This window comes from Eumetopias jubatus, unplaced genomic scaffold (assembly GCF_037043125.1).
Source record: "Eumetopias jubatus isolate StellerSeaLion01/CBP00866 unplaced genomic scaffold, mEumJub1_p1.0 scaffold_16, whole genome shotgun sequence".
In the NCBI taxonomy this organism is placed as follows: domain Eukaryota; kingdom Metazoa; phylum Chordata; class Mammalia; order Carnivora; family Otariidae; genus Eumetopias; species Eumetopias jubatus.
Window position 1 is genome coordinate 46,619,082 of NW_028274822.1, and position 15,696 is coordinate 46,634,777.

General features: G+C 42.4%; 1 protein-coding gene across 1 annotated transcript in view; it reads left to right on the forward strand.

Moving 5' to 3' along the window:
• Positions 1-15,140, forward strand: part of ZNF521 (zinc finger protein 521) — a 156,820-nt gene extending 141,680 nt beyond the window's left edge. Inside the window, exon 5 of the mRNA XM_028098121.2 lies at positions 15,035-15,140. Coding sequence (XP_027953922.1) covers positions 15,035-15,064 — 30 coding nt within the window. The 3' untranslated portion in view covers positions 15,065-15,140. The remainder of the gene's footprint in view (positions 1-15,034) is intronic.
• Positions 15,141-15,696: the final 556 nt, after the last annotated feature.

Consider the following 15,696-nt stretch of genomic DNA (forward strand, 5'->3'; position numbering starts at 1 on the left):
GCTTTAGAACCACAGCGGCGAGGTGAGAGGTCACACATTAAGACAGTAGCACCCACACGTAATTCAGCCTTGTGTGTAATTGGTTCAAAAATCTCATCCTGATGTCTGGGTGGTATTACATCGCCTCGCTCACCCTCCAAAGGGAAAGTAGGGCAAGAATGGCTGTACTCACTGTCCAGGTTTTCCTGGGTGAAAGATCACTTTGAGATGACACAGCTGAGTAGTCAGCCTGAAATCCTGGTTGGTATTTTATTAATTTTGCACCAAGATAAATCCTGAAATTCTGACAAACTCCATGACAGGTGAAATTCCTTCTTGCAGAATCTGCTCAGCAAGAGGCTGCTCATTTCATTCTGTTCCGAGGCAGGCAACAGGAGGGCAGCTTTATAATCAGCCCTCAAAGGACCCCCAGCCGCCCCAGAGTCTCGGGCTGATTGAATAACTCCTGGGCCTCTTCCCCTAGGCCTCCATCAGCGGGGGTCCTGTGGAAAGCAATCTCCCGCAGACTGGCACTGAAGTGAGCTTTAAACCACCATTTTCTGCTCTCCAGAGGAGCCTGGAGTACTAAAAGATAGATGGGCTGCAGATATTTTATGAGAAACTGTCAGAAGAAGAGCAGAGTAAATGTTTTTTTTCTTCTTCTTCTTTGAGTCACACACTACATCACTGTTGAATTTCTCCCAGAATCTTCTACATTTAAAGTAAGAAATTAATTGGTTGCTAACCTTTCATTCCCCCTCCTTCTTCTTCGTTGTCTTCCCCCCTTTTTTTTTTCTTAAATATTCACACAGAGGCCCTTTGCTTAACCACAGTTGCAGAAAATCAGTACCATTTGCAATGAAATATTTATAATGACAGAATGAAAAATTGGATTCATTTTCTGGACTGTAGCCGAGCAGCCTGCAACTTTGCGCAGCATTGTTTAGCATCTCTGATTCCTCCCCTTTGTCGAAGTCTTTTCCGAAAACAGGCCACACGTCCGCTTGCCTGTGCTTTGGAGGGACACCTACACCAAACACAGAACCCATTTCGACTCCTAGAAAAAAATTAGGGGAGGAAAGATCGTATGTTTGTGGGGCCGGGGGGTGGCCCTTGGCGGTGGCCCGCGGAAAGGTGGTGAGGATGGGGAGCTGGTCAAAAGGAGGAAAAGGCCCAGCTCTGCAGGGAGGAGCAGGGAGAAGTTTCTAAGGAATACAGGAGAGTCTGGTGTGCACTTCGTGGCGGAGCACAGACAGCAATCAGCATGCCACAGCATCTGGGGGCAGATTTATAAGGGGAAACGGGAAGGCAGAACTGAGGTGTGTAAATACACACCTAATATCAGAGCTCACCTTCTTTTCTGCCTTTAGTGTTTGCTGCATAGGCTTTCCGTTCCACGTGACCCTCATACTCAGAGCTGCTTTCTTTCTAACCAGGGTTGATTACTGCTTTTTGTTTTTTGGTTTTGTTTTGTTTTTTGGTTTTGTTTTGTTTTTTTAAGAGATAAAGACCAAAGGATTCTGCTAGAACAGTCCGGCGCTGTATTTCAAGCAAGTTCCGCCTCACAAGTGCAAAGCCACAACAATACATTCGTTCTGATGACGGGACCAGATTGGATTTGTAGCAAGTTGCCTATGAAGTAAATCTCAGTCTCCCAAATAAGTTTTTCGCTTACCACACCACAGACAGGCCGGGAGAGACTGTCCGTGTCTCCTCCCTCCCTCTGTTGTAGGAGTCTACCGAGGGATCTCTCCCCTGCTAAAGGGGGCCTTCTCGGGCTTCCACGCCAGCCCTCTGGGTTGACCCTTCATCTGTCCCCTTTTGAAGCCCTGGGTTTAATTAGTTAGCGTTGTTTTCTTTTGCTGGTGTTGCCAAAGTGGGAACAGTCCTAGTAGATTGAAGCATGTATAAAAATAGTCAAACTCAGATCTTTGGGTTTCATTCACTTGAATTTGCCTCATGCATTGCCAACTCCACAAGATCAATAATCCATATTTTATTACACAATGTATTTGAATTAGCTCATTCATTCCATCTGATTAGCCCTATTTTATTCATGGAGAAGAAAAATAATAGAAACTTACCTTCACTGCTCTATGGCATTATGTGAAAGTAAAAGAGCCTTCAACACTATAAAAACATATTTATAAAGATGTAGAGAATTAATTTCAGCATTTGTTTGTCCTAGGAACAATATGAATCACATCACACTGCCTTTTTGTTGTTGTTGTTTTGGGTGATAACTTTAATGCTCACATCTCTCGTGTCAGTCTGTCTTCTCGTCAGCCTGGCGTGAGTGTCCTATAGCAGGTCTCTCCTCTGAGTGACAGCTCTGAAAGACAGCTGGGCTAGAACGTCTTCTGTTGTACGCCTTTGGAGAGATTCACCTTAAGTGATTTCACCCTAAGGTCATTACCTCTTCTCCATCCATGGATGACCATTTTCAAGAGTTTGGAAGGCTTACGCTTATTCTCTTTGAAGCAGAATCAATGCCCAAATTTGGACGTGGGTATTGAGAAACCCTGAACAGGAAAGGGCTCATTCATTACTGGGATCTCTCTAGATGACAGTGCATAGTACAACTTGTAGGTGACACACACTTTCTCAGAGGCTTGGAGTTTTTCAACAGGTTTCTAGATTTGTCTTTGCATTGCATCCAAAAAAAAAAAAAAAAGATTCAGAGAAACATGCTGACAGTGAGCATGAAATGATGTGTGTTCTGACACAAACTGCATTGTCACTTAGAAATCTAGCCTGAAGTTATTTTACTGTAGCATTTCTTTGATTCAGGGGAGAAAAAGAATTTTCCTTAGAAGTGTGTGTTTTAGGATGTGACACTGACTTTTTTCCAGTGCTGTGCGTGGGTCAAGCAGATGGTTTCCACTTAGTCCTTACTCTTGCTCGCTTTCTTAAAGACCCAAGTTAAGGGTGGGGAGTGGATTTTTTTTTTTTTTTACATGAGTGTTTCAATTTAGAAGAGTCTGAAATCTATACCCCAGTAAATGGAAACTGTAATAGTGTGTATTCAGAATCAGTCTCCTCTCTGCAAACCAAGACAGGAACACTGAATAGTGTTCACTTAGGTACTGCCAGATGTATTTCTGCATGGGACGTGGCTTGCTGGAGCCCTCTGAATGATTTTCAGTGTGATTAAGCAGACTGCTAGCAGCAACAGGCCTCGGGATAGAAGTAAAGAGCAGAATTCCTTGGTGAAGGAAAGTTGCATGTCAAACCCCGTCATCGGGAAGAGAATTGCCCAAATGCAGACTTCAATTGAATATCCGAGTTAACAACTCTCTGGGAATATCTCTCTTCCTCTTGTCCAGCCCCTTCTGTGTTGTGGCTGGTTTGCATTTGTGTTTGAAGTGCCAGGCGGCTTAATGAAGTTATTCTTTTATAAATTTTGCAACACTGAAGCAAGCATGAGGGCTTTAAATTAGAATAAGTGCCACTTCTGTATGGCAGGTTCCTTTGAGGACTGATTAGAATGAGGCCTCCCGTTGCCAGGCCCTTTATGCATGGCGGTGTTGCTGTGTGTGTGTGTGTACTTGTTTACAGCTCACCTTTGAATTTGCATGAGTATGCACCATGCCTGCTGCCTGGCCCTCTGTTAGTCAAAGCGGCCTTTCTTCCAGGATCATGTTAAATACTTCACTTTAAAGAGTTATTTTTTAAATTATATTGCTTTATTGTAATGAATTAAAATTAACTTGGAGTAGCAAATTACATAAGCATGTGAGGGTTATAGATTACTCTCACCATAGTTACAGCACATCTTTGTGCGGGGGAATTAAAGGGCCGTCTTTCTAGGAGCTCTGTGTGCCATGAGAGGTGAGGAAACTGTCCCACAGAGACCTGGAAGGCCATGTCAGAGAAGGTGCCCAGGAAGTGGGAGGAGACTGGGAGTTTAACGTGGGAGTTTCAGAATCACAAAGAGGCTCTTCTTGGCTGGGTGGAAAGTGGGGGAGAGCGCTGCCATTGTAAGACCTGAAAGATCCTGAGACAAGAGTGGATGAGGGACAAGAGAAAACACAGATCTACCCCAAAGACCTGACAAGGTTCAGTGTAGGAGAAGAGATAACCCTGAAGCATTCCTGATTTCCTCTCTTGGTGCCCGTGTGAACTGGCTAACAGCCAGCCACCAGCGACCAGCGGTGATTCCAGGGGGTGAGGGGCTGGGAGCTGATTAAAGGGAAGGGACCTTTCTACAGTACACGAAAACATGCAGGGGGAAGAGGAGAGGAACAAACAAGCAAGAAAACAAGCACCCACCTTGAGTGTGAAATTGTTTCTCCTCTTTCCAAACCAGACTTGTGTATTTTTTTTTTTTAAGTGAGAGACACCCGAATAGAATTGGGTTTGTGAAATATTTGCACGTTAAAAGGACTTTCTCAGAATTTAAAACAAGGGCTACTTGGGGCAGTGAGGGACAGAAAGATCACAGGCCAACAGCAGGGACTTTTCCTGTAGAACGCACACACGTAGGTAACTTTCCCCCTCTGCACAGCACATGCTCAGGCCAACATCCGGCTCAGGTGTGGATGCGCGCGCGCGTGCGCGCGCACACACACACACACACACACACACACACACACACTTAAACTTCCGCAGTTTAATTGTGTAAATGATGCAAGTCAAACATCGTCCTCTCACAGTTTTATCCTTTGTATTTATATCTACTGAGGCAAATCCCCTAGTAGACAAGCATTTGGTTGCTTATGTTGAGGAAAGACTTTTTTTTCTGTTATTTTTAATGATTTATAACATGTTTGACTTACTCTTAATATGAGTTTACCTTCTAGAGAGTGTGGCAGTGTTTTTAATAAAGGAAGTAATACACTACAAGAAAGTGGCATTTCTTTTGCTTTTTTCGAAGTTCAATAAACTATTTTTCATAATTATTGGAATTTGGTTGAAGGGAATCCTTGTCCATATGGAATGGAAAAGCAGAAAGAGTCCATGCTCCCTCCTTCTCCCTACAAAGGTTACCCTTTGAATATAAATTACAAGCCTTGTGCCTCTCTCATTCTAATCAGATGACCTTTTGAATCCAGTGGACCAGAGTTTAAATCCTAAGCCTGCCAGTCAGTTTTTAAATCAATGCCCTGTTCCAGCAGCTTTCAGGTACATAACTTTAAATTGCAATGGATTTCAAACACAGAAGTAAAATAAGTAATGTGGGTTGAATCTTGCAGCTGACAGCAAAACAGCCCAACTTGACTGCAAGATCATGGGCCAAGTAATGTCACCATGGGTAATCTCAGTAACTGAGTCCTTTAAAACAAAATCTTCCGGGATTCAAAATCTAAGAGAAAAGAGAGGAGCGGGAAACTTGTAAGGTTGGCAAGAGGACATTTCTGAGCAATTATCAATTTAAGCTCCCATTATTTGCTGCTAATTACTACACGAGGCTGTTAAATATTTAGCAGAAGTTTGTTTAATTGCGTTTGACTGGGAAGGGGATGCCTGACTACAGCTTGCGCAGCAAGTCAGTTGTGTGCATCAAGAGCCAGGCGGAGAGGAAATTTGTATTTGCCCAAGATGAACACATTACAGTGTCAGACAAGCCTTCTTTTTTCTTCCTCCCACAGATTTATTTATCTTTAAGGTATCTAAAATTAGAGCACGAAGAAGGGGCACTGTTCACGGATGTAAAATTGGAAGGAGGTCATTCTTAACCTTGTTTACAGATGTTCGAGTTTAGAAAGCGCCAGTGTGATAAATTAAACATTGCAGGGGGAAAAATTAAAGCTTCGCAACAACTGGCACATGGACACATCTGTCCGTGAAACGCTGACTTAATCCCTGAATATCTTATTAGACTGTATTGCCTGTCAAAGCCTTCTGTCCCATAATACGCCAGGATCTTGCACTTCTAGAATCTGAACAGCATCTTTTGGCTCCAGCCTCTCTTTCGCTTTTGCTGGCTTTATATACTTTGATTTAAATTTTCTTTTGGCTCCTTGCATGTAAGCAAGTAGTTCACGGTTTTCTTCAAAAATAAACCTTAGACTTTTAATACATTTCCCAGTGGCCATCGTGCTCCTTTTAGCCTATACTTCCAATTTGGCACTTTTTTTTTTCTTAACATAGTAGCTATTGCATGCTACTGTTAGTTCCAAAATGGGAAATGTTTAAGCCTGGCCAGTATGTGAAACAGATAGGGGTCAGCTAGCAACTGAAATTTTGCTATCATTGTTAAGCTCTCAGTGAAAAATGGAATTATGACCATGTTAATATTTCCCACATATGACCCATCAGCAGTAGTGCCCTTTTGAAACTGGTGGACCAGAGTGGCTTGTTTTATTTCTCTTTGAGGTTTGTCAAAATTCTAGAAATTGTTCTACATTAGCAATTTGGACATGGCATTACTTTAAAAATTAGTCTTTGCTTGGGCTTCTGAAGACATATTAGACTAAGGCTAAGTGAATTAGTCAGGTATTCTTGCAACATTGGTGACCACCATAGGCTTTGCCAGTTTGGTTTGACATTGTGAGAAAGAGCACCTGTTTTGAAAATAGGTTCTTTTTGAAGTGGCTCCCCACCTCCCTGCCCAGCCTGAAGGATCTCCAACCCCACAGATGACTTCCAGCCCCAGACAGTCTACACCCCTGGACTCTCAGCCTGACTCCTGCTTACTCTCCCTCTGGAGCCCCTCATTCCCTTCTAACCTCCTCCTCCACACTCCAGCACCAGGCAAGTGTGACTCCTCTCTCACAAGAGGTGAGGTGTCCTTCCTCTATGGCCCGTAGCACCCTGTCCTCCCCATTATTGGTGAGTGCCATTGACAGTGAGCATCCACCATCTTTGCTGCCAGTCCAACCTGGGGATTAGAACACATCAACTGGTGCCACTTGGCAATTGTTTCATGCCCAAAGCCAGCTGAGCCACTGGAGGAGATATAAGAGCTTGAAAGTTGGCTTACACTCTCTGGGTCTTAATTTCCTCATCTATAAAATGAGATATCAGAAAAGATGCTGCTAGGACCCTCCCATCTCTGAAAACATGTCTTTGGTTCTCTGATGCATTCATGACTCACAGGTATAATTGACTCCTGCTCTTAAATCTAGACCAGCAAATTAAGAATGATGGCTCTGCAGTTTGTCCAAAGTAGATAGTTCAACTATCCATGCCATAAATATTAACTTCCAGAGTTTAATATTTATCCTTTGTTAGATTGCAAATATTCCTAAAGCAGTACATTGATTAATTGCTATGAAAATGTACTGCCTTTGTTCACTGATGGTATGTGGATGGTAAGTTGTGAACGAGTGGACGTTTTCTGGAAACTCTCAATTGTTCATACATACAATACCATTTATTGTCTGTCTCAAAGGATATTATATATCCTTTCCACGATTTCTCAACAATCACCCATTCTCACCACTGACTATATTTTAATGCCATGTGATATAGTTCCACACAGTATACATATCCCTTTTGCTATCTTCTTTGTTTGTTTGTTTTTAAATTTGGTGGAGGAGATACCTCTTGGACTGAAGACTAAGCATACTCAAGCATGGCACAGCAAGCTCAATGTGTTTTCAAAACACTGTAAAGCAGTGGTCCTCAATTGGGGGTGATTTTTTTTTTCCCACTAGGGAGTACGTGGCAATGTCTAGAGACATTAATGGTTGCCCAAAGTGGCCTGTTTTTGATAGAGGCCAGAGATGCTGCTGAATATCCTACAGTGCAGGGGACACCCTCCCCCTACCCGGCAAAGAATTGTCCAGCCCAAGATGTCAATAGTGTCACGGTCGGCTGTTGAAAGGCAGGTCCCACTGGCCTTCTAGAATCTATTTAATTTGTAGGCTTCTCTCTAGACGAAGCAACCGAGTGAAACATTGTGTATAATGACTAAGAAATGACTTACTGGATTGTCTTTTGGGTTACTTTGGATGAGATAGAACTTAATGCTGCAAATATATGGTCAAGACTTCTGAACATAAACTCATGAACATGCCAATGTCCACGTGCTTCAAGACTATCTCAGACCATCCTTTGCTAGGCTTATTTAGCATGAATGTCCAAAGAACAACAACAATAACAGAAATGTCCTTCCGTGAAATTTATTAGGATGTGAAATCATTTCCTATGGGAAATGTGATGGAAACTTCATTGCCAGAACCATTGAAAATTAGCCTGGAGTATAAACTTTATAAAACTGTTCCAGCAAGGGGACAGACAAAATAACCTAATGGTCCTTTCCTATCGTTTAAATCATGTATTTTTCTGGCCACTTCTGATGACACTGTTTCACCTTTTGCTTTAATGTAACTTGGTGTCATCCAGAAAATGCTTCGAGATGTCAGGCCAAGCCCGTGTGAGGTGTTAAATGTCAAAAGAAAATGCATCAGTGTCTCTGGAAGTTCATGGCGATAGTATTACCATATGAAAAAATAAAAGGGAAATTCTGTCAGTGCAAACATGATCATAAATGCAACATTCATGGCATTATGGAGAGAGAGGCAAAAGCATATCTTGGCAGTTTCTGAAATGCCACTGCTATGTCAAAACAAAAGAGTAGAACTCCATTTCAGTAAATTCTACCAAAGTAAAAATTACGAGTCGACTTCCCTGGCTATGAAAATGGCCATGAATATGTTTTTTAGATTCCCAAGGCACTTTGGGAAATATTACATATCTATCTTTTAAAGAATTAAATTAAAATTTAATTTTAATTAAATTTTAATTAAAATATAACATGTCTTACAAAGATGCACGCACCCACGTATGTGTTCCTGCTGGTTACCAGAGAAGGTCCACGAAAACACAATTCCCCCAAATTTCTCCCATCAGGAAGTGTGTGGATTGTGGACAGAGGAAACTTTGGGTGGCAAAATGGGGTCTGATTGGTACTTCTGGATGATTGGGTCTTCAGTGTAATTTTTAGAACATTACTAATGGTGCTTCTAGAGCTGTAGCAATTCACTTTGAATTAATTTAAAACTCAGAGTACTTTTGTAGTTGTGGGGACTTTGAAAATGTTCATTTATTACATTCACATTCCGTTAACCTTATTAAGAGGCTTAAAGGCCGCCCCTTGCCATAGTTTTTCTCTAGAGTGTGGGGGAAATAACCCCTGTCCTGTCATCATCAGCTGTATACACTTTCAAAACTATTTCACTAACAAAAGAAGTTGGGGGTGAAAAATAGAGAGGGTGGAAATATAAAAATCTTGATTAGAAAGTATAATTTAATAGAACATGTATTGAACCAAATGTATTGATTAATGTAGAAGATATAGTACTTGTATTGATTCAAACCAGAGATTTAGTACTAAAAGCTCTGAGCCAAAAAGCTGTTGCAGATTGCTACAAAAGTCAGTTTAATGCTGTCCTTGAGAACGCCTTCACAAAGAAATTCTTCTAATGTTTGAGGACTAGGTGGAATGCGGTATATGTCAGTTTGATCCCGGAGGGTTTGATTTTGTACTCTAATAGCTGTTACGAGCCTACATTATATCCAAGGAGTAATTTTCCTTAGGGGTGCCCGGCTCGCTTTGTGTCAATATTCTAGCATTTTAAGTCACGTACAGTATATGCTTCTGGGAACAGGGAAGGAGCCAGCCAGACTCATAATGGTCTGCATTCATTAATAAAGGCAGAAGCTTCTGTCCCCCCATTGCCCACTACAGGGATGCCTCTTTGGCCTTCAGGGACCCGTACAGACACATTTAAAGAAAGCTTTATTTTGAGTGGGCAGGAGATGAAATGTAGGACTCGCAGGCATTTCCTAAGTCAGCTAGATGCCCGAGCACAGGGGTGACCTTAATGGGTCAAAGAAGAATGCAGGTCAAAAGACTTATTATCCAGCCTGTTGGAAACCAATTGCTTTTGTTTAAAAAAAAATAAATAAATAAATAAAAAAAGCGCTAAGGGCTTCAAGGTGGACGGTAATGTGGAATTCTGTGTGCAGCTTATAACTGCCCAACTGTGTGTGCGCCGGAATATGCCGCTGGAAAAATCCGAGCATACAGATTATCCATAGTGTTTACAGATAAAGGTCCAACCCCCGTGATAAAAGGAAGGGTAATATAATTAGTTAATCAGTGATGATTGATTACGGATGTTTGCGTTCTTCAACTAAAGAAAAAACAACAGGCTGCCATGGCGCTGTCACCATCTGTTGAAAGAAACAGTCACATTTAATCTTTATATTTCTTTTATTTCTTCCCGCCTTGCATTGTTACAGAGCCACAATTGCCTACTATTTCATCTGGTTGGAAAACATCTCATTTAAATTGAATACAACTGCAGTTTAAATTCGGGATTCTAATGGCATGGTGAATTAGTGGAAAGCTTGTTATTGTTTTGTTTTGTTTTTTTCATTCCTTTTTAAAATAACATGCTGGCTCTTTTTCTTAGTTTTAAAAGCTTGTCAGAATTTGTTTGAGACAAAGGGCTATAAATAGACAAGTCATGGTAAAAATGATTAACATCTTTGAATCAACAGATCGCACAAAACTTCCATTCAAACGTTTTTATTTTTATTACCATTGCTACTTAACATTTTGCCGATGCCAACAGAGAGTTACAAAGCACAGACGAGACGTGGTCTCTGCCAAAATATTGGACAAGCGAGGGCAATCTGTGGGCACAACTTTCGGGGGCGGGGACTTCATTTTTCCTCCCTGGGAAGGTAGATTCCCCAGGCTTTCCTCCAAAGGTTCACTTTATCATTGTTATCGGTGCCAGTATTCCAGTTCACATCAAGATCGCAGGAAAATGGGATAACTTGGCCAAGGTGAGCAGTTCCAGGAGATCATGGGGTTTTATTTTTATTCAAAAATATTTTGCTTGGATTGCATTTTAAATAGGATTAAACCGTTTGACCAGTAAATGTGGTCAGCTCTCAGAAAGGAGGAGGCTGAATTAATCATTTGTTAGAGTGCCAAGCTCCAAATGAGAATTCCAGTCTTGTAAAATGAAAGGCATCTCGTATTTTAAAAGAAATACATAGTGCTAGAAGGGAATTTTGAAGATCCTTGTCTGTTTTTTAGCTTTCTAAGTTTAACTTCACATTTACAGGGAAGAAAAGAACACACACCTCCCAAATGGGGCCCTTTACAGTAAGGAGAGTGGGGTTTTTTTGAAACCTGGCTATTAAGGTATCCTACCTAGATGGATCTAAGGTGGCTGTGGATTTGGGGTTGTTGTTGTTGTTGTTTTTTTAACATAAGCCCCCCTCGTGTAAAACAACTGTTCATAACTGGGATTAATGGTTTGCAGTTTTCAGTGACTTAGACATGGGGTCTCCAAGAGATGGCTTTTTGCAGAGTAGAATATGGCTCTCTGTGGGGTTTCAGAAGTTTTCTTCTCCTCCCACTTCCTTTTCTGTCGTCACCCCCTCACACGCCCCCGTCAATTCGTGCTGATGTTCTCCTCGATTATGTAAAACACTTTCCCTTCCCTGGAACAGATCTTTTTCCTCATAGGAAAAAGTCTTCCTCAAGTCATTGCATTCAAGTACTGTGGGGACTGTGACTTGCAGGGCAAAAGTGGTGAGGTGACCCACTGCTGTGTTCTAGTGTCGTGGTTTCCTCTGGACGTAAAGAGCACAAAACTCTCAGGCCGAGAAGGCTGCTTGCTGGCGGCCTGGCAGCCTCTTTCCTTGCTGGGCATCCATGTTGGTCCTGCGGTGACTCAGGACCGGCCCCATGTCATGGAAAGAGCCCGAGCAAGAGGGAACCGTGCTCGTGACCTACCCTCGCTTTGTGCTTAGTGCTTCTCTTCTCTACTGTGCATCTTTCCCATTTGCTCCTTTTTCTCCCTTTCGAAAGAAATCATGTCTGTGAGGTAAAAAAAAAAAAAAATACACAGAGGGCTCCCATGAAGTAACTTCTTGTTTCTCTTATCAGAGGATCCTCAGTGAAGTCTAGAGACTCTCACTCTCAGTCTGTTCTCTCCAACTCCTGAAAGCCAACCCAACCTGCGCAGTTCAGACGCGCATTCCTTCCTTCAGAAAATGAAATTGGGCCATTTCTCTTTTCAGTGACTCAGAATAAAGTGTTGGGGAGGGGAGCAGACACAGCCCAGGGATCCCCAAAGGTGGTGAGGGAAAGACTTTGAGGACTGCCTTTCTTTTGTTGTCAAAGCAAATACGCCCATTACCCAAGACCACCTAGCAGGGTGCCCCTTTCCCATCTTGACAGTCACTACCGGTGGTGAACATGGGGATGGGCTGGGGTGAGCCAGACTTAACTCAGCCCTCATTTGAGCTGGAGCAAAAAAAAAAGAAAGTGGGGTAGGGGGAGGAAAAAAATTACAATAATTGATCTCAATTGGTATCTCTACACCAAGAGAACTTTCTGCTTTTACCATGTTTTATGCCAGATTTCCCATTTAGACATTATTTATATTAGGGCTCTTTATGTTTGTGTAAGCTTGAATTTCACACGCCATAATCTTGTCCTTCTCTCATATGATTTATCTTCTTCTCTCTTAATATGCAAAGCGTAACTCCTTTGTAGTAGCAACTTCGGTCCATTGCAATAAGTGATTCATATGCATTTGTTCGTTTCCCTTGCACCTCTGAAGAGGCTTGTTTGGCTTTGGTTTAGGATGAAAGTGTCTGAGACACAAGCCCTGCTAACTATTACAGCCAGTTTGTATTAGGTTCTTGTTTTGCAGTATCTCAATAGAGGCACACATAAAAACACTGGAGAGATTGCAGTATATCTTCCTTTATTAACCTCTAGAATCCTATCGAATGCAGAATGTCTATTGTAGGCGCTTACACATTTAAACCTAATGTTATTAAATTGATTTTTTTTAGCTTTGATTATGGTTTAAAAAAAAAATCTCCCGCCACCCATCAGTGTCCTATCATTTAAGTAACTTTTGTCACCAATGAAAACCCTGATCAGACTTCTCTTTGAGATAACAAAAGGCATAAGAAAGCTCAGATACAGTATTTGGAGCAAATGAGCTTTTGTATTGTTTATAAACTCTCTGATCATCATTGTGTTTATTTTTAAGGAAGTAGGAAAGTTTTTTGGTCTCATCAGTATTTTGATTACCCTTTCTGTCTGCCTGTTGGTGAAATATAATTTTCAGAAGTATTTGGAAGTCAATACAAAGAAAAAGAGGATTAGCATAAAAATTGTTCCTGTGTGCACTATTAGGCTAGTGCTACTAAGAAAAGAAAAAGATCCAGCTGAATCACTGAATTAATAAAAATAGGTTTGTTTTCAATAAGAGAGAGCGACATAATGTTCCTCATCATTATTTGTTGCCAGGCTCCAAAAATGGGCTAAGTTTGAAACAGAGACTGGAAAGCTTTGGTCCTCTTCACAAAATCTCCCATCTCCCTCACTGGTGCTCTCAGCCCTGACTGGGCAAGCAGCTGATCATTCAGCAAGTGTACACAGAGCAGGCAGTTTTCTAGTTGTGGATGAGGAAGAGATAACGAAGATCTTTAAGGCTTAAAAACCACTGCTTAAAAAACTTCCATGGCTGCCCTTCACCTCCATGACAAGGTCTGAACTCCTTAGCAAGGTACAAAAGGCTCTTCATAATCTGACCCCGAACTGCCCTCCGTCTTCCTTTCTCATCAGTACTCTTAGTTCAGGACACTCCAGGAGACTCCATCCAACCCGAACAAGTTGCAGGTCCACCGACACACCTTGTGTATTCTTGCTTCATTGCCTTTGCTCATGTGAGTGTGTTGGCCTGGAGTGCCCAATGTGTTTTCATGTTTCCAGCCTCAACTCAAATGTCATGCGTTACCTCCACTGCAAAGCCTTCTCCAAAGGCCAGGCAGGGTTAGGTGTTGTCGTGGCATTTCTGTGTTCATTTCTGACCTAATCCTGCCATATTGCTTTGCTATTTTGTGCCCACGTGCCTTTCTTCTTTAGACTGTGCACACTTGGAAGGCATCAGTAGGCAGCGGCCACCCCGTGCCCTTCAATAGCCCTTGCCTAGCTAGTCAGTCATTCCTTTGGCTGGGTCTTTACAAAGATGGCATTACTGAGGGCCACCACGTCAGGTGGTGATACAAGTGTTCAACAGATGTTTGTGAAGGAATGAATAAATGAATGAACACCAGAATTTCTGATGTAAGGAGAGAGCCAGGCCTACAAATAACCAGAAGACCTTAGATGTGTACTCTGAGCAGTATAACTCAGGAGGAAATCAGAGGAGGGAGAAATCGGTTTTCAATGGGATGAGCTTGGAAGTGGTTGTATTCTGAGCTAGACCTCAAGGTTCTGAGCAGAAGCGATGGGGCAGGGGATGGTGTAAGCTGACAGGTGGGAGACCCTGGCTCAGGGGAAATGCAGAAGATGGAAGGGGGAAATCAGGCCGTCTGCAGACTTAGGCTCCGAATGAATGCCCTGGGTCTGGGGCCATCCTCCATCATAGGCTGCAGGTCCACGTATAGAGTTGACCTCTCACCGTTGAGAAGGAGGGTGTCTACTCGGAAAGGAAACGTGCTGTGTGGATGGAGAGGAGACAACCCAAGTACCACAAAGGCTGCTTCAGCTGGGGTTGGGGGTGGTTGCACCTGCTCTAATGTATGCCTGAGCCTTGGAGTGACAGCCCTGAGCCCAGACCCGGGAGAGGAGCTGGAGAAGCTTCTTGCCCCCTCTGTGGGTTATTGGCCAGGCAGCCCTTGCCTGTAAAGGCCATATTCAGGGACAGATAGAGCCTCTGCCGTCAAGATGTTCCCATCTAAGAGTGGTGAGACCAAAAGCTTTTGTAAGGGAAATAACACAGAGATAAATAAAACTGTTAAAATCCTGCTACCCTGGTCTTTGGAAAACAGGTCTGACTTTGATAAGAAGAGATGGTGGAAGGTAGGAGGGGATTCTGGGAAGGCCGGGCAGAAGCAGAGAAAAAAGGAAAGGTACAGGCCAGGCATCTCACCTCCCAGAGGCCCCTGGCCCTGCCCCTCCCTCCCAGTACTCACTGGGGGTCCCCACGAGCACCTCTCCAGAGGGGGGTGCAGAAACACAGTTCACGTCTTTATCAGTCAACCAGCATGTATAGATCCTTGGTCTGATGACAATAAGATCACTTAAGTGTTTTTTTCCCCTCTTTCTTTTTTGTTACAGAACCATACGATGACCCAACACAGCAGTTAGTGCAAGTACGGTCTCTCAAGGAGAATGACTTTTGTGGCACAAAAAGGGAACATGTTTTACTCTTTGCACGAAACTTTCATTGTTAATGTATAATATTCAGAAACATTGTATTGTACCATAAAACTTGTATTATCAAAACTGTTGGATGTTCATGTGTTTGAACTTTTGAGCACCGGATAGACTCCTTGTATATAAAGTGTTGCACATGTATTATGTCGTCTGATACTAAAATGGTCTTATAAAGACAAGTGGACTTGGGCCCTATTCAGGCAAGATAAAAAAAAAAAAATGTGAGCAAAATGGCTTAAGAGACAGTATTTTCGAGGAAGACAGATTAAAACAGCCGTTACAAATGAGACTATGTTTGGACTTCCTTTTATTTACCCTTAAGCCTAGAATTTCTCTTTTGGTATATCAACGGTTAAATCCAAGATTATTTTTTATTGCTGAAGATTCTCGCAGACCACGAAGAGATGTCCTCACAGAACAGAGCCCCACAGCTGGATAAGGCCCGTATATATATTTGTAAGCCTTGCAATGTGGCAGGTAGCGTCACTATATATACAATAGCCGTAATGTAGACCGTCAAAGACTTTTTTTCCCGGATACATTTGAAGCTTTGAGTGTTCAAG